Source organism: Rhinatrema bivittatum, chromosome 16 (assembly GCF_901001135.1).
Source record: "Rhinatrema bivittatum chromosome 16, aRhiBiv1.1, whole genome shotgun sequence".
In the NCBI taxonomy this organism is placed as follows: domain Eukaryota; kingdom Metazoa; phylum Chordata; class Amphibia; order Gymnophiona; family Rhinatrematidae; genus Rhinatrema; species Rhinatrema bivittatum.
In genome coordinates, this window is record NC_042630.1 from 33,444,003 (window position 1) to 33,463,502 (window position 19,500).

General features: G+C 49.5%; 1 protein-coding gene across 8 annotated transcripts in view; it reads left to right on the plus strand.

The window, feature by feature from the left end:
• Positions 1–13,172, plus strand: part of MEF2D (myocyte enhancer factor 2D) — a 130,163-nt gene extending 116,991 nt beyond the window's left edge. For all 8 annotated transcript variants that reach the window (XM_029581648.1, XM_029581650.1, XM_029581642.1 and 5 more), the window contains 2 exons: positions 197–350; positions 7,961–13,172. In XM_029581648.1, the coding sequence (XP_029437508.1) occupies positions 197–350; positions 7,961–8,288 (482 nt within the window). In that variant the 3' untranslated portion in view covers positions 8,289–13,172. The remainder of the gene's footprint in view (positions 1–196; positions 351–7,960) is intronic.
• The last annotated feature ends 6,328 nt before the right edge of the window (positions 13,173–19,500 follow it).

Here is a 19,500-nt window from a genome sequence, read left to right on the forward strand (position 1 = left end):
TTGTAGTTCGTCCATTACAGAAATGCGCAGGCAGATCCTGTTGTCTTGGTATGGGTGGGTGGGGGAGAGGTTTGGGGGGATTACCCCAATTCCACGCCTACCCTTATCAGTAAGTGAGGACCTCCCCACCCCAGACTAAGAAAGGAGCCATTTTTTGACCTTCGTTTGTCCTTTTTTTTTTTTTTCTTCTTTTCAGATTATCAGCTGACCAGCGCGGATCTGTCTTCGCTGCCGGGATTCAGTTCACCCGGGGGGTTGTCGCTGGGCAACATCTCCGCCTGGCAACACCATCAGCACCAGCAGCATCCTCACCCAGAGCACCTGAGTCCCGGATCGCTGAGCAGCATCGTGTGAGTGCAGTTCCTTATTCTGCAGCGCACTTGAGAGGCACAGGTCGCGGATCCCGGTGCTCTTGAGTCGGCCAATTAGCCACTAAAGTTGTTTCGGTCTCCCCCCCCCCTCCCCTCTTCCGGGGGAAGCGGGGTGGGACTGTAATCTTTTGATTCCACGATTCTTAGCCCCAGTTGGACCAGGGAGCCCGGAGCTGGGTCCAGGCATCGGTCCTGGGTCTCGCATGCACCCTCCCCCCCCCCCCTGTCCATGGGGGCTGCTGAGCCAGCTGGAAGGAGAATTTAATCACCAGCTTTTGATTTAGGTGCCGGGCTTGGCTGGCAGAGTTGGGCAAACCCTGTGAGCTCTTGTCTCTGCCATGCTGCTTCTCCGGGTGCAGCCGGGTGGCAGAGCGGGTCAGAAATGACCTCCCGCTTGCGGCGTTCGATTGGTCCGTGGCGTCGCACACGAGACGTCTCCCACACTGCCTGAGGCAATCCGATCCCATCCTGGACGAGGTCATTTTGTGATGCACTTCTAAGGGTTTTCGGTGAATGCTCCAGCCTGGACTCCAGTTGCCGTGGAGGAAGCCATGTTTGTTTGACAGCGATGTCATTCTGACACACATTTGTCTGCCTTCATTATTAGTTTATTGAAAAAGCGCTTTGCTTACGGGGGTTTTTTTTTTTTGTTTTTTTTAAATTCCCGGACGTGCCTTTGATGCATTGGAAGGCTGAAAGGAAGTCGGGAAAAGCAACGGTAGAAAGCTTGTGCCATCTTGGCAGGCTTCCACCGAAGCGAGGCACCGCACGTGTCTCCACAGACATCCCAAGCAAACAAAATGGCTGCCCCTGCGGTAGCGGGACTGTAAAAGGAAAAAAAAAAATCCAGGAAAATGATTTTGGTTTAATTGCCCAGTTGTCCTCCCCCCCCCCCCCCCCCCTGTCACCTCCCACAGTCCACACCAGCTACAAATGGCAGTGTCCCCTTAAAGTGGCACACGGGCATCTGCCGGGGACTAGCGTTGTGGATTACTTTTACCTGCATGGTGCGCCGGTCGCTTCGGGACAGTAAGCGGTCGGTAACCCGGGGGGGGGGGGGCCCTTTCCACATAGGAAAGTGAGGTTGCAGCTCCTCTGGGCTCGCCGGAGAGGTGGGGGTTGTTTAGAAATATATTTGGATCGTGTGGCTGAACCTCTTTGCATCTCCTGGGTGTTTTTGGGCAAGTCCTCGATGTGAGAACATTTTGTTAAACGTAAGCGACGAGGGAGGCGAATAGTGGAAAACGCCACTTGGGCTCTTAGGTGGAGGGGGAGGACATAGCGTCGTGGGTCCCAGCGTGGAAGAGTCCACGGGGCCCGATACGACTCAGCCGCAGAAACAAACCAGAAAGGGAAATGATCCCTGCATCGCCGTGTAAAAAACGTTTTGGTGGCGGAGCCTCCAGAGCACGAACAGGGGAAACGCCGGAGCCCGCCCCCCCTCTGACTCCTTTCATATTGGGCTGGGTGAAAAAAACCCCCAAATCCATTTGCCTGTTCGTAAGTTTTTATAGCCAGAACCGTGGCATCCTCTGAGCCACCTCCCCACCCCCACCCCCCCAGAGAGGCTGCCAGATCCTGGTCTGTGTCCCCCCCTCCCACCGCACCGTTCCAGCGCTCGCCCACACACACACACACGAATCCCAAGATTTAAAAAGGCAAAAAAAAAAAATCCCACACCATGTGCTGCAAAAAGCAGCAGTGGGTGGTTCCTTATTAGGGAGCTGCAATTAAACCTGAGTCTGCAGGAAGGAGCCGAGCATCAAATCAAGTCCTATTGTTAGGTTCTTTATTTTTAGAGCAGAGAGAGAGAGAGAGAGCTTCACGAGCGGCTGCCTTCCCCTGGTCTAGACCTAGGGGATGGCCAGCTCCGGTCCTCCAGGGGAGCCCGGAGGATAGGGGGGATGGAGAGGAGAGCAGGGGCCTCAGACTCAGTACTAATGTGTCAATGCACACCCCCCCCCCCCCCCCCACTCACACACACTTTCCATCCTTGGCAGCTGAGGCCTCCGCGGGACTTTAATGAGAGATGACGGATAGACTCAAGACCAATGGGTTATGCTCCCTTGCCAGCAGATGGAGACTGAGTCAGGTGGCAAAGCTGACACCCCCCCCCCCCCCCCCCCCCGCAGTGACCTCCGCTCTCTAGTATTCTCCATCTCCAGCAGATGGTGGACGTACCTCTCCCTATGGGGAATCGCTGTACTTTTTGGAAAGAGATATTCTAAATTGGAGAAAACTTGAGCCCCGCTCTCCTGCAGCGAGACCTAAAGGTCCCTCCCCCAGCTGAGAATTCCTGAGGCGATATCAGAGGTCCCTCAGAGGCGTGCCTTGGTCCAATAGTCTGTTCCTGGCGTGGACTTTGCTGCTTAGGCAGCGGGTGTAGAAAGCTGAGCACGGCGGTAACAGCTAAAGCCCTCTCCCCCCCCCCCCCCCCCCCCCCCCCCCCCCGCAGCTGGAGGCAGTCTTTGTACTCAGCCGGTAAGCGCTCAGCCCAGGTAAGTTTGAGAAAAAAACCCTTTTGATTCAGAGACGATTAGAGGGATTTTTGGTAGGACTCCCCTGGCCACCATGCTCGGTGTGCTGTACCAATGACGATCCCACTCCCATTTGGGGTAAGGGGAATTGGCCTTCCAAACGGGTTGAGCAGGCCCCACTGTAGGCGTGGTCGGCACACCGCATGGTAGGCCGCGGAGGGTACCATCTTGCGCGTGTTTCTGAGCATGCTTTATTGCCCTCCATAGGATGTCTGTGTACCCATGCATTGGCTCGGCGCACGAGCTGTGCACTTAATGTCGGCTGCGTCCCTACGCGCACAACTTTAAAAGCACACGGTACAAGAAGAGCTGTGCACACGGGCTGAGAGTGCGGCTCACTGCACCCCCGTAGACCCTCGAAATCTGTGGGCATAAATTTTTAAGCACGAACTGATTGAATGCACGGCTACCACTGCCAACGACACTGGCAACCAAGAAACCTGAGCGCCTTGCTCTCTGTAGTGCTTCTCATATTAGGGCTTCACAGCCTGACCTGGATTCTAACTTAGGTCAGCACTGTGAGGAAGCTCAAGGAGAGTTGGCTTCCTCGGACTTTGCTAAGCCCGGCTCCTCCCATTCAGATGATGGATGGTCTCAGCCTTAACTGGAAGTATGCCGGATCCGAGTGCACCCTTGACTGGGTCATCCATGGGAGTGGGAAATTCAACCGGACCCACCACAGTGCATCCTGGACTAGGCATGGATCCGCTGCCTTTTAAGAACATAAGAACATAAGAAAATGCCATACTGGGTCAGACCAAGGGTCCATCAAGCCCAGCATCCTGTTTCCAACAGAGGCCAATCCAGGCCATAAGAACCTGGCAAGTACCCAAAAACTAAGTCTATTCCATGTAACCATTGCTAATGGCAGTGGCTATTCGCTAAGTGAACTTAATAGCAGGTAATGGACTTCTCCTCCAAGAACTTTTCCTGGGTGGAATATTTCCAGGGACTACAAGCTTTTGTACAGGCGCAGTCCACTACCTCACTCGCCCCTGTCCGGACAGAACCTTACCCGGTGTCCCCTCCCTCTCCCATTCATACTGGCAGACCCAGAGGTATGCCTCGCCTTACCAAGGGTATCCCTGGCGGGGATGCGGATGGCACGGATGAAGAGGAGGACCCAGATTCCTTGGAAGATGGGGAAATCCCTCTTGGGTTGGAACCGTATCGGACCGTGTTACGGTTCTTTAATAGAGACAAATTGCTGGCCCTGGTTTCCCAGACCCTGAAGATGCTGGGAGTTCCTGTGGCAGATTCTATGATGGATTCAAAGAAGAATCCCATTCTGACTTCCCTGCAGAAAGCCTCCTGCTACTTTCCAGTGATGGACGCCATCCAGGACTTGATTAATCTGGAATGGGATGCCCCGGAAGCAAGTTTTGAAGGGGGCCGAGCGTTGGAAGCTCTGTACTCTCTGGACCAAGCAGTAAGAGAACGTTTGTGTTTCCCTAAAGAGGATGCACTGGTCTGCTCTGTCTCTAAGCGAGCAACTATCCCAGCGGAGGGAGGAGTAGCCTTAAAGGATGCGCATGATAGACAGATGGAGTCGATCCTTAAATAAGCCTTTGACGCAGTAGCAGTGACCTTACAGATCACTTCTTGTTGCACTCTGGTGCCTCTTTAGTGTCTACTTCTCTCTCAGGAGGTGGGTGACTCAAGGGTGAATTCCAGAGCGGTTATGAAACCCGCTGCCGCCTTTTTAGCAGAAGCAGGCTCTGATTCTGTCCGTACTTTGGACAGAGAAGTGCCCTCAGTGGCGTTGTTCCATTTATTTTGTTGTACTCAAGAAGAAAGGTTCCTTTCGCCCCATTCTGGACCTCAAGAGTGTCTACCGTCACTTGCGAGTGAGCCATTTTCACATGGAGACCTTAGGCTCTGTGATAATGGCCCTACAACCGGGAGAGTCCCTAACCTCCCTGGACCTATCCGAGGCCTATCTACAAATTCCACCAACATTTCTTATGCTTTGTGGTGCTGGGTCGTCATCAGTTTCGGGTGCTGCTCCCAGAGCTATTTCCAAGATTATGGTGGTCGAGGCAGCAGCATTGAGAAAAGATGGGATCCTGGTGCACCCATACTTGGACGATCGGCTGATCCGGGTCAGATCCATGGAAGAGAGCCTCTTGGTGTCCAATAGATGGACCTCCTTATTACAGGAACTCAGTTGAGTAGTAAACATTACCAAGAGCAGCCTCAAGCCTTCCCAATCCTTGGAATATCTGGGAGTCCAGTTCGACACCAGGCGGGGCAAGGACTTTTTTCTGTCCATACGGATACAGAAGTTGATATACCAGATGCATCAGTTGGTGAACACTGACACCCGACAGTGTGGAGCTATCTCAAAGTTCTTGGTTTAGTGGTAGCAACCCTGGAAGAAGTGCCATGAGTGAGAGCACGTAGGTGTCCACTTCATCGTTCATTGCTATCACGTTGGAACCCACAGTCTCAAGACTACTCTGTCCGTCTCCACTTACCGATGGGAGTCTGCTGTCACCTCCAGTGGTGGTTACAGGGAGCTCATCTGAGCAGGGGTGTGTCCCTGTCCTCCTTGAACTAGCTAGTTCTCATGACAGATGCGAGTCTCCGGGGCTGGGGAGCTCACTGTCGGGAGCTGATGGCCCAGGGACGATGGATAGAAGAAGGAGGCCCTCTAGAACATCAATCGCCTGGAACCGCGAGCAGTCAGATTGGCATGTTTACATTTCAGCCACAGACTCCAGGGCCAGGCGGTCTGTGTTATGTCACACAACACAATGACGGTGGCCTACATCAACCGCCAGGGAGGAACCAAGAGCAAACAAGTGGCACAGGAGATAGACCTCCTTATAGCGAGGGCCGAAGTATATCTACAGATGATCTCAGCCTCCCACATCGCAGGAAAAGACCACATCAGAGCAGACTTTCTAAGCAGGGAGAGTCTGGATTCTGGTGAGTGGGGATTGTCGGCGAAAGCATTTCAACTGATAGTAGATCGTTTGGGCCTTCCGTCAATCAACCTGCTGGCTGCATCCCACAATGCAAAGTTTCCTCAATTCTTCAGTTGTAGAAGAAATCTGTGGTTCCTGGGAATCAACGCTCTCGTTCAGATCTGGCCGGAAGACTAGTTTCTATACTCCTTCACTCCATGGCCCCCTTGCTGGGCAGAGTCATTTGCAGATTTGAACATCACACGGGACTAATCCTACTAGTAGCCCCAGATTGGCCCAGGCATTCGCGGACATGCAGAGACTCCTGCTGGAGAACCCCCTGCGCCTCCCACCGCACAAGGACCTGTTACAGCAGGGACTGGTCCTTAACAAGGATCAACTCGATTCTGTCTTACAGTCTGGCCTTTAAGAGGGCTTGCCTGTTGAAGTGAGGATATTCTGCAATGGTAATTGTCACCTTGCTCCGCGCTTGGAAGTTCTCCACGTCCCTAGCATATGTGCAGGTCTAGAGTATTTGAGGCCTGCTGCTATGAATGCGGAGTCTTCCCTTGGATGATCAAAATCCCACTTATTCTGGATTTTTTGCAGGACGGCTTGAATAAAGGTTTGGCAACTCCTTGAAGGTGCAGGTAGCGGCTCTCTCCTGTTTCAGGGGTGAGGTGAATGGGGCCCCCCCCCGTGGCTCATCCTGACATGGCCTGTTTTCTGAAGGGAGTGAAGCACCTTTGACCTCCCTTAAGGTTACCGGTTCCCTTGCGGACTCTCAATTTAGTACTGGAATTCTTGGCAGGTCCTTCTTTTCGTCCACTTTGAAGTCTTTCCTTGTGTTTATTGACCTTGAAGACTGTCTACCTGGTGGCTGTATACTCAGCACGTCGCATCTCTGAACTGGAGGCGTTGTCAGGCCGGGAACCAATCCTCCAGATGACTCCAGGGGCATTACAGCTGCATACTATCCCATCCTTCTTGTCCATAGTAGTCTCAGAATTTCATTTACATCAGTCCATTCATTGCCATCCCTAGATAAACTCAAGGATGCGGAGGAATATCACCTCCTCCATCACTTGGATGGCAAGAGACTTTTTGTGCGGTATCTGGAAGTCTCGGAACCGGTCCGGCCTATTTGTCCTTAACAGGGGAAGGAAGAGCAGGGCAAACCAGCTTCGCAGGCTGCCATAGCTCGCTGGATTAAGGAGATGGTCACGGGAGCCTATGTGGATACAGGAAAGCCAATACCTTCTCAGATTAGAGCTCATTCCACTAGGGCTCAGGCAGTCTCATGGGCGGACGTTAGACCGCTGTCTCCCATCGATATCGGTCGAGATGCAACATGGTCCCCCTTGCACACCTTCTCCAGGTTTCATCGCCTGGAAGTACAGGCCTGGGAGGATGCAGCTTTGGCACAGATGGTGTTGACCCCGGAGCGCAGGCTGCCTCCCGCCCTGATCTGGAGTAGTTTCTGTACATCCCATTGGTCCTGAGTCCATCTGACTACACGCTAGGAAATGCAGAAAATACTTACCTGATGATTTCGTTTTTCTTAGTGTAGACAGATGATGGACTCAGCATCCCACCCTCTGCTGCCCAAGATCTTACTCCACGGGTCCTCCTGTGGACTGGGCCTCGAATCCAAGGGATCATGGGTAAGTGTTCATCCAGTCCCTAGATTAAGGTACCTATATCCTTACTGGAGTTCAGTGTTTATGGTTGGTTGAGTACAGTTATGTTCGTCCATTTTTTAATCATAATCTTACTCATATTTTCAACTAAGTCCTTTCACTAGTGTGTCCACGGTGGCTTTTGAAGAAAATGCAGGAGAGCTGAGGTCACTGCTGGGGAGTATCTAGAGTTATGTCAGCTTTGCAACCTGACTCTGTCTCCATCTGCTGGCAGGGGAGCATAAACCCATTGGTCCTGAGTCCATCTGTCTACACTAAGGAAAACAAAATTATCAGGTAAGTAATTTCTCCATTGAATGATGATTTTTTTTATTTTTATTTTTTTTGTAATATTTACGTCTCCATCTCTTTTTCTTTCCACCCTCTTTTACCTCTGGTCTGCCTCCTCCTCCATTATCTTCTCTGGCCCTCCCCTTCCCCCCCCCCCCCTCCCCCCTCCGCAGGTCTGGGAGCCAACTGCCTCACACCGCCACCCTGACCGTCAACACCAACCCTAACCCCATCAGCATCAAGCTGGAGCCCGTCTCCCCGAACCAGGAGCGCAGCAGCAGCACGCCATCCTCGTCCTACGGCCAGCCGACGCGGCACGAGGCCACGGGGCGCTCGCCCGTTGACAGCCTGAGCAGCAACGCCAGCTCCTTCGAGGGCAACGAGCGGGAGGACGCCCGCGCCGACTACGCCTCCTCCCTCAGCCTCCTGAGGCCCGCTGCCGAGGCTGAGGGGGACAGCCCGGCCGTGAAGCGGCTGCGTCTGGACGCCTGGGTAACATAGCGTGCCGCCGCCGCTCCCGGCGCCGCCTCTCCGCTCGGGCCCCCGCCCCAGGGTTGGGAGGGCGGTTGGGGGGGGAGGGTAATGTCTGTGTATGTTGGGTTTTGGGGGAAGGGCCTCCCCCTTATTAACTGCCTGAAAAAAAAAAATAGCTTTAGAAGCTGTTTTTTTGGGTTTGTTTTTTTTTTCCCTCCTTGGCATTTTTCTTTGTATCGACGTCCAGTGCAGCCGGGCAGTGTTTTTGCAATTTGTGCTGTAGAGTTACGCACGTCACCTGCTCTCCTCCCAACGAGCCTAACCCGCACATGAGCTGCCTCCAAGAGCCCCCCTCTGCCTCCCCTTCTCAAATGCCCTACAAGAAGGGTCAGGAGAGGGCCGGGCCCTGAGAAAATAATTTCTCCCGTGATAGCCAACACGCAGCTGTTGTCCTAAGAGTGCCTTCCAGGCCGACACCCCCCCCCCCCCTCCCCATTGCCTCCCCCTCTGATTCCGCTGTAGGGTTGCCAGCCGGGTTCCAGGGTTTTGGGGTGGGTATAAGTTCCAGGACTGCCTCAACCTGTCCAAAAAAACAAAAACAACTGGAGCCAGTTGACAGTCCTTTTCCCACTGGGTGGCGTGCTGTGGCAGGACAGGGAGGGGGAGGGAGGGAGGGAAGATACACCCCCACCCCTGCCCCCTTCTCCTGATCTGATGGCCCACGACAGAACGATTTGGCCATCGGTGTTGCTTTTCCAACCTTTATGTCGCATGCCAAGTTTTACCAATCCAGGAGGTTGGAACAACGCCAGTCGTGTCCGTCCGTCCGTCGTCGTTCCCCCCCCCGTAAACACACTTACTGCACATCTCTGGCTCTCGGGCAGATTTGATTTTATAGCCTGGCACTTTTTTGCAAAGCTAGCCGTGGCCTCTTGCACCGCAACGCTGTGTTGCCATGGACTGGACTGCTCCACCGCCGTCTGCACGCTGCCTGACGCTCTTCAGTGTGAGAGGACATCCTATTTTCACAAGAAGCTTTCGCGTGCAGGTATCTGTGGTCATAAAAGGCTGGACGCAGTGAAATCGGCCGAGGGATTTTTCCCACACCCACCTCCCACAAGTGGCTGTTGCTGCCTTAAACCTCCCTCCTGTCTCCCGCCTCCTGTGGTGCATAACCTTAAATACATATCTTGTTCCTGCTTACAATTGCAGCTTTCATTTTGAATCCCTTTCATGATCGTGTATCTACTAAATAATTTATGAGCCGTGTGGCGTGCGTTTTGTTAAAGTTTTATCTTTTTAAAGTTTTGTCGCAGTGTGTTCTGGGGCTGGCAGGACTACAGTTCCCAGAATGCCCTGTGGTGGTAGTTTACAAGAACAAACTCAAGAGGCAGCTTAGAATTGCCTGCGTGGCTGAGAACCATGGCACAGGAGGGAGCCGGTAGAGGCCAGCAGCTTGCTCCATACTTTATTGTATTTGTTGATCTCCTCACTTCTGCCCGAGCACTTGCACAAGGAAAGTGACAGGCTTGCCACCAGGTCACTATGAAAGCTTGAAGCCCCTCTTACATGCACCAATAAGTACATTGGATTTTTACCCAGCTTACACCATTATTAGTATTTCAGGTACAATAAATCCCTGTCCCAAAGAGCTTACAATCGAAGTGGGTACTTGAGACAGTGGAAAATAATATGATTTGCCCAAGGTTTGAATCCTGATCTTCCCTCGTTCTCAGCCCCATTGCTTTAAGCAGTAGGCCGCTGTTTCACTGCTGGTACAATCAGTGGTCATGGTTTTTCATTTAAGCTTGACATGGCTCTCTCCTTTCTGGGGGATTTCATGTGGGTGGCTGATATTTATAAAATTAGAGACGTCGTGTGGCCACGGGTCCATCACCTTCATCTCAAGGTCATCCAACCTTTGCTCGCTGCAATTTGCAAAATGGATCTCCAAATTATTGTGCGCCAGTTTGGTTAGAGCATGGAAATAGAGGTGTGAGGTCCTATCCCCAGCTTTGCATGACCCTTGGGTGAGTCACTTAATTCCCTGTACCTTGTTCTAATCCTGGCTCTGTTTTCCCCTCCCCCTCCCCCCTGTCATTTTATCTCCATTGACCAAAAATGCCCCAGGAGCAGATGAGCTATGCTCCTGGCTTGCACAGCCGAAAATCCTTCAACACTCTTAAAACCGTTGTCTCCTTGCAGAACTCTTTATCATGAACTCTTATCATTTTCTTAATGCAGTATCCAGCATCGTCTGCCATGCATTAACATTTCCCTGTTGGATGAAGGGGTAAAAATTTCTGTAGCTCTTTTTTTTTTTTTTTTTTAAGCTTCTTGTTCACATTAATTCTGAATGTGTCCTTCAGCTGATCGGTGGCTGCTGTGGAGCGTGTGGGCTGCCATCCCTTCAGACTACAAGATTAAAACCACCTTTAAAATCTCGTGTTAAATTTTACAGGAAGCACTGAATGGGGATCCGGCCCCAAGTTGGTATCAGATAATGTTGGATTTGCCATTGGCCCTGTCTCGTTAGTGAAATGTGGCAGATCTGAGCCAGGTTTGTCCATCCAGCATCCTCCCTTTTCCATCCCAAAATAATAAAGGCAACCAGGAATCCCTTTCTCACAGCCGCTAGAGGGAGAAGCTTTCAGAATTAGGCGCTAGATGAGATCAACCATGCGAGCAGTTTTTAAGGACTTGTCAGATTAGTTTTGTCTGAATCATTTAAAATAAAATCGAGAGAGATTTTGGAGGGAAAAAAAAAATCGTGTGTGTGTGTCGGGGGTGGGGGGGGGGGACGACTATGACCTGAGATGGCATGGAGGGGGGAGGGCGGTTTGCAAGTCCCTGAGATCATGCAAGATGCCTGCTGGTTGCCTTCTTCAAACCTGATTTCTCCCCCCCCTCCCCCCCGGATAAGATTTTGGAAGGGATTTTAACAATAACCCCCGTAACCATCCCCCAAGCTGGACCGTACAGCGTTGTCCCAGAGCATCCCGGGAATCTTTTTAAACCCCTTGGGCCAGCAGGAATGCTCTCCTGGGGCCGGTTGCTATTGCCAGCCCCGGTGGCGTATCTGGGAGCCGCACGCCCACATCCAGTCACCAGTCCCACCATGGACCGAGGGAATGCTGACGTGTACAGAAGAATCAGTAATCTTTTTCAGAGATGTGTGTGTGTGCGTGTATATATATATATATATTTTTTTTTCTTTTAAAGATGGCACTAGAGAAAGCAGCTTATCCCACTCCTGACAAATAGCGTGGCTACCACGTCCTTGGACCTTCTGCCACTTTACAGCTGCTCTGTTCAGGAACTCTGAGCTGCTTCTCCCCCCCCCCCCCCCCCCCCTTTCTCTAATAAGTGTACTCTGGTTCATTGATGTGAGTGTGACTTGTAGGTTTCTTCTCCTCCCTGCCCAAAAAAATAAATAAATAAGGTCGCGATGCCTCTGAAATGCCGTTCTTCTTTTGCACTGCCGTTGTGTTTTCTTGCCGGGCAGCCTAGAAGATTTATTTTAACGATCGCTGTCCGTTCTGTTTCATGCTCGCAATAGCTGCTTCCTAGTTTGGTTCGCGCTGCCGAAGGGGTTCACCCCCCCCCCCCTCCCAACAGAAGAGCACCTTGGTGTGCTCTGAATCTGCACGAGGGGTTTTCGCGGCCGGTCGGCGGGGCTTTGAAATCCAATCTCCTTGGATCGTCTGGCTGGGCAGCGCCCATCTCCTCCACCCCATCGGTGCTGCCGAGGCCTTCTGTCACTTTACATCACACCCCTCCCCCGCACCCTTTTAAAAACAGTTTGACAGCCCATGACGTAACCGGTTTATTATAGTAGGGGGAAGATGGAGGGGAAGGTCTCCGGCTGTGGACATTTGAAAAAGGAGAGAGATTTGGGTCCGTCCTCTGCCACCGTCCTGCGACGTTTTGACGAAGCTGAGATCTGAGACCACTGAGCGTTCCTCTTGCTCACCTCCATTTGACTTTGCTTCATCGACCATGGCCTTAAGGATTCCTCCCGTAGCGCCGGCTTCACATCACGAAAGTTACCTGTGATCATAGTGTTTCTAACGTGTTCCTTGCTAAGGGAGCAGTTTCCGGGGTTCTGTCCTCAAAAGGCCCAATGGATTTGGTACCAGAACTCTTGCTTCTTATGTATGGGGAGTGGGAAGATGCACTGTTCAGGGGGAACGACTTTCTACTGGGGGCGTGGGAGGGGGGGGGAAGGAGCTAAAGAATTGAAGGTGTGAAAGAGGTGATGGGATTTAACAGGAATCATGGGGCAAATTGTTTAATCTCTCCCTATATCAAATGGGGGGGGGGGGGGAGAGGAAGGGGACTTGTTTTGTTACCCCATTTTTTTCCCTCCTTTCTTATCCACCCCCTGCTCCCCACTCTCCACCAACCGCACTGCAGTTCGGAAGACCCCTGAGGGGAGGGAAAAAGAGACCTCGCACCAAAATTCCCTGAACTGGGGAGAAATGGCATGAACTGTCGTCAAAAAAACCCCCAACAAATTTAATCATGGTTATTCAAGGAAATGCATGCGGTGAGGGGTACTGAAATGGTCATCTGCTGCCTGGAAGGGGCTGAGCGAGGACACGGGGCTATCGGACTGATTGGGGGTTAGCAGTGGCATTAAGTTCACTGTATTGGTGAACTTGTAATTTAAGTTCCTTGTAGACTGTATATTAAAATTCACGCTAAGTTTTTTTGTTTTTGTTTTTTAAAAGAAACCAAGAGAATGACAATCTATACTATATATATACATATACTATATATATAGTACACACCCCCTGTTTTAACCTGTATAAATGTTTCCAATTTAAAATCTTATTTCTTGTGCTCATCTGTGCTGTTGATAGTGTTTTACAATGTATATTTTTTTTTTAAAAAGAATTTGGAAACTTGTATTGTATACAATATTTTTTTTCTTTCGTTTGTCTGTTTGTTCCTAGTTTGGTTGGTTTTTTTTTGTTTGTTTTTGTTTTAGTTAATTTCACATTTTAATTTGTTAAGGGGTGTTGCAAAAAAAAAAAAAAAAAAAAAGAAAAAAATTGCACGATTTTAAAAAAAACCCAGAAACAAACAAAAAAAAAAAACCAACAAAAATTACCAGTTTAAATGCTGCAGTTTTTAGATGAGTAGTTTAAAAAGAAAAAAAAAAGATAAGCTTATTTATTCTTAAAAAAAAAAAAAAAGCTATAAAGGTGTAAAATGCATGAAGAAATATTTAAAAAAAAAAAAAAGAAAAAAATGTAACCTCAAGAGTGTAGCATTTAAATTTTAAAGGATGACAAAAAAAAAAAAGAACCTAATATATTGTGTTTTGGCTGGTTTGCTTTTGTTTGGTTTTTTAATGTTCCTTTTACTGTTGGTTTTTTTGAGAATGAAATCCAATTTGTGTATATTTTCATATAAGAAGTATGCACTGATATGTTTAAAAATATATATATTATTGCTTTTTAAAGATGTGGTTACTTACCAAAGTTTCAGTCTTTTTTCCTCTTTTTCTCTCCAGTTTGATAGAATCCCGCCCCCCTCCTTTTGGATCCCTTACCCTCCACCATAAGATATCATAGCTCTCTTGCCCTTCACCACCATCGCCTCCTCAACTTCACCGCCCATCCTGTCTCACTCCCCACCCCCCCCCCCCCCCACCCCTTGGTGGTCATTCAGGCAAGTGGGATTGGCTGAAGGTTTTTGGGTGACCCCCGTCTCCAGTGCCTGAAATGCCGATTCAGTCAGCGCCCTGGGAGGGACTGGATGACAGAGCGGATCCTGGAACCCGTCACCCATAGATTCAGTGCAAGCGGCCTGAACCGTGTTTAACTCAACCCCAGGGCACATCTGGCCCCGTTCCCTGCGCCATTTGAATCTCCCCCATCTTCTTGCACTTTGAATTTTCCTTGACCCAGGGCCGATGCATAAAAAGCCGAAACTTGTGAATATTTGCAACATCTTCGAAGATTACGTGCTACGTGCATCAAATGTAGGGTGCCTATTGAGTACTTTGAGTGATTTTGAATCCACAAGTATTCGCAATAAAGCCATCCTGCCATGCCTGGATTTCTCAGAAAATTAACCAAAACAATAAATGAATGAATGAAGGTGACAGTCTGATTTCAGCTGGATTGGAGCTGATTGAGGCAGTCACAGATCTGATCCTGTATTAAAATAGGGTCAGGGGAGGGCTGCCTGTCCTTGGTTTTAATCTTATAGTTCATGTTGATTCAACCATGCAAAAAGAAAAAAAAAAAAAACAAATGACACCGGGCTGCACCTACTCCACGCCTGCTGTTCAGCAGAAAATTTTGCTCTCTTTCTTGGCCGCCGATCAGGACCACTTTGTTTCCCCAGTCCTCCCATTAGTAGCTGCCACTGCCGTAGCCCCTCCCCGAGCTCTGTTCTCTATCTCTGGCCATGCATTTGCACCAAGCATTGGGGAATTGCCATGGTTTCAGCTCATTACAAAAGAACAGGGAAGCTGGGAGTCCCCTTCACCGTAAAATAAAATCAAAGACAAACAAAAAGCGAGGGCTTGTATAATGTTAATGGTTCCATGCAGTCAATAAATGGACAAGCTCTCAATGAGCAAACAGATTTGACTCGGCACACACTTGTGTAATCATTTACCATAAAGAGTCTCAATTAGTGGTTTGAAAAATGTTTATAAAAGTCTCTCTTATTGAAAAGACATCCCTAATTGTGGCAACAAACCAGCACTCAGATTTGTAGTAATCTCCTCTAATCAGGTGAAGACAATGAACACGCTGGCACTGCAGGTCCAAAATCGGTCAACTGTATAGATCCATTACAGATATGAAAACAGAAACCCCACCTATGGCTCCCCAGAGTTGTAATCTCTAATAAGCAGAAAGGAATAAACGTGTTGGCTATGGAGGGTCCAAAACTGGCATCGGCTATATCCGTCCAAGAAAGAGGTTAAAATGGACAACCCAACCCTGCCAGTGTTTTGGCATATATAGTGCCATGGGTCGGGCTATGTTGCGTCGCTTGCTAGTGCCATCCCAACACTGTAGAGGTAAGCAACCCCAGGGAGGTGCACAGGGATGCAAGATAGGAAACCAAGAGCGACCCAAGGCTTCACGACGGCACGGAGATAGCATTCGCTGTTGCGCCCATCCACAAGTTCCATACACTCTGGCATCTGATCATCCCACCGCAGGAGCAGAATATTTTACCTGTACTTCAAAAATGCCATTCTCTGTCCTTTTTCAGCGCACGGTGCTACTAATGTAAAACTTGCATTAAAGAACGAACAGTGTACAACTGGAAGCCAATGATGCAGGACCTGAGCCTTCAGTCTGTGAGCTTAGAGTGGTTCAGGCATGGGGATGCTGATAACCTGGGAGAGCAACCGCACTTTAACTTTCTCGGGACCTGGTTGACTTGTAAATCCAACACGAGTAAGACGCAACTCCAAAAGGATAGAGACTAGACTTTGAGGTCCAGAAAAGGGATACCAAACTGGTGCAGGGTCTGCAGCGAAAATCCTATGAGAATTAAAGCCCTAAGAGGGTTAACCCCCGAAGGGGTGGAGAGTTGGGGGTGATAGAATGGAGACAAATAATACACAGTAAATGACCCTTTTTCTGAGGGAAAAGACATTCTGGACGAAGAGGCTGAAAGGGCTGTCGGCAACTATATTATTAATAAAAACCTTTTCCATCTAGCCAAACTGTATGAATTAGAAATCTCAAAGCCCTGCTTTTCTAATCTGGCCTTTGAGCATCTTTCCAACAGGTCTGCTTCTCCGACTGTTTGCAGTGAGCGTGCCCCAGAGACGGTTTGCGTATGTCTGTCTGATTTGTAAGTCCAAGTGGAAACCCCCTCGTTCGGCAAAAATTGGACCTGTTTTTGGCTGGGCCACAATTGAGAGCTACCCTTGTGGAGCTCTTGTCTGTGCGTTTAGGGACTATCATCGTTTAACCACGTTAAAAAAAACCCCAAACAAACCAAAAAACCCAACTATTTCCCCAGATCTTAGGATAGTGCTTTTGGCGGGGGCAGGGGGATTAGGAGAAGATCAGGGGTGGGTGGTGGGGAAGTTATCAAGCTCTTGCCTCATTTTTGGAGTAAACTTTTAGTGCGGCGCCTGTGTAATTGAAAAAGGAGCCTTTGCAGACCTTGAATAATTCTTTCGTGGCTCGAATAAAAGATGCCAGAGTCTGCGGAGCGCCGAGCACGATATCACTTTCACTTTTCCCCCCCTGCACCTCAATGGACTTGCAAGACCGGCTGGGTGTCTGCTTCAGAAAGCTCCATCACCTGTAGACCCCAAAAGCAGGAGGGCGGACGCTGTTTGGCAATTCATTGCCACTCATTCCCACAGGTCCTTCCCTCTGAATGAAGCAGATAAAGGATTGTTTCTCTTTTTTTTTAATAACAGATGGAATTACAAAGATGCAATTTAATGAAAAAATGAGGAGGGTGAGAGAAATTATATTTTCATACTGAAAGACACAAAATTCCCAGCAATTTCATTACTACACAATCGGTAGCTGAGTAACTGCTGTGCGAGTTCAATCCTGGAGGGGAAATTCATGACAAGGACTCTTGTCACCCTGGGTTTCATCGAGATTTGCATAATGGGTGATTTTTTATCTGACCCACCCCATGGTCTCATCTGCCAACTGTGGCTGGGCGAAGCTGACCAGAAATCGAAAGGGTACCATGAGGACATGGCGGAGGCCGGTAGCATAGCTGGGTTCAGAAAGGTGTTAAGCTTATGGAAGATGATTAGTCGGAGGCTATCGGTCACATCCAGCAGGGACGTTGCCCCCAGGTTCAGTGCATCCCTAAACCACGATGGCTGAAATCTGGAAGGGTGCGATGGGGGTTAGGCCACTTTTTATGTACCACGTCTGCTGGAGGCAGGATGCTGGGCTCAGATGGACCTTTCGTCTAGGCCAGTCTATGGCAATGCTTAGGTAGCCTCTCGCTCCCACCAAAACAAGTGAAAAGGTTCTGGGGCCACGGACGTGTTCTGGAATTAACTTCCTCCAGGCACATTTCCAAGAAGTGTTAGGATGGTTGAAAGCTCCTGCGTATCTGGAATATTTTTGTCAGGAAGTGCAGTGGCTCATGTGACACTGTTTGGATACTACCTCTCCGTTAGTGCTCATGGAAGGATCAGAATAGCTGCACCAGCTGCCACAAAATGACTCGATTTAAACTGGCAGGTAGAGAAACGTTGAATGCTGCTTCTGACTGCAGTCTCAGCCACCCCACCAGGTCGTCGAGATCTGGGTGACCCTTGACCATCCAGCTAACCAAAGGGCTGCTTACGGATGATGTGGATCAGGGCTTTTCAACCCAGTCCTCTGGGCACACTGAGGATATCCACCATGAATATGCATGAGGTAGGAGCCAGTGTATGCAAATCTACCTCATGCATATTCATTGTGAATATCCTGAAAAGCTACTAGCTGGAGGTGGCCCAAGGATTGCGTTGAGAATCGCTGCCCTAAGAGGAATGTATATGTGTGCAGTCTGTTTAATCCACCCCATCCCCATCACTATTACATTGTTTGATTTGGGCAAGTTCCTGGATGGGCAGGTCCATTAACAATTAATAGCCTGGTAGCTATGGGGAAGGCTACCTCTTCCGGGACTGAGCCACAAGGGAAGGAACTACTCTGGGATTACGCCAGATGCTTTCTTATGACCTGGGGCTTGGAGACAGGATACTGGGCTTGATAGACCTTGGCTCTGACCCAGCATGGCACATCCTTATTGTCCTGGCAAATCCCAGTCAGCTCATCTTCAGTTCCAGGGGATTTGAAAGCATGGGCCGTGGTGAAGAGTGACCCAGCCAGGAAAATGAGTTGATCCAAGGGCAAAAACTGAGCCAAAAAGCACCCCCAAATTTGGGCTAGTATATAATCCCATCAGGAACCAGTTCAGTCAGACATTGCATTCATCCCTAAATTGCACCTCAGTGTAAAACATTAAAAAAGGAATAGCTTTAACTATTAGTTTTTAAAGTATTTCTGAGTAGGGATGTGAATTCATTAGATCATTCGTTTCATTCGTTTCGGTGGTATGCGCGTACCTCACAGACTTATAGTACACGTGTATTTTCCATAACAGGTTATGCGCGTACTATCCGTTTTACACGTACTGTAAATCCGCGAGGTACACGCATACCGCCGAAACGAATGACCTAATGACAGCACATCCCTATTTCCAAGTTCTTATAACTTTCTTTTGTGAAGTAAAAGAGAGCGCCATTGGTCACATGGGGTGAAGTTAGGAGACGTGGATTCTGGAATAAAATCCTATGGAGCAGGCACAGCGCTTGGGTCAAGCTGATGAAGAGCAAGTTTCAACCTTTGTCCTGACCGGAATGGGAGCATATTTGGGGAGAACCCACCCTCCTCTTTTTCACTCTGATCTAAGCTGGTCTTATCACCCTTCCCCTGTCCCCCAGCCCTTTCCGATCCTCTTTGGGGAAACCTCCATGTGTCATTTCACCTACCTCTCTCTGCTTCCAGGCTTCCATGCTGAATTTCTAAAGGTTTTTATTTTTTTCCAGGGATGGGAGCCTTCTCTCTCTCTTTTTTTTTTCCCCCTTTCATCTCATTCTCCCACCTTGGCTCTGTCTTTTCCCCTTCTCCCCTCCCTCCCTGCTCCTGTAGTAGTATTACCTTCCCGACTGTACATAGCAAGTTTCAATATGTTCGCACTGGTTACAGGGAACTGTCTTTTTCTTCTGATTGTATTGATATGAGATGAAATTATATTTTTGTCACAGTATATTGTAACGATATTTAACATGGAAAGTAACTGTACAGCTTAACTATTGTTTTCCCGTTGTTGATGCCTCCCCCCTCTCCCCACCAAACCCCTTCTCTCCACTCCTCCCCTATTCATTCTGTACCCAGAGATTAAAGATTTTAGAGGCCTGGGTGGAAGAGGGACAGGAATTTAGTGGTGGGGGAGAAAGGATCCCGATGGTTTCCCTTACGCAGGCCCAGATGTGCTTAGCCTTTTCCTCATGGCCCCTTAGCACATCTGGCTAAAGGAATCGAGCTATTGCAAGATATCCCGCTTGCTTGCAGAATTTGGGTTCAATGCCGATGACCTGGTGTTCGCCCAGCACCCCCGCCTGTCGTCCGGCACTGTGGCTGTGCCCACAGCGTTGGCGGAAGAGCCCCCTAACTCCTAAATGGCAGAGTTGCCTCTTCCTTCTCCTCCTCCAGCTTGAGTTGAA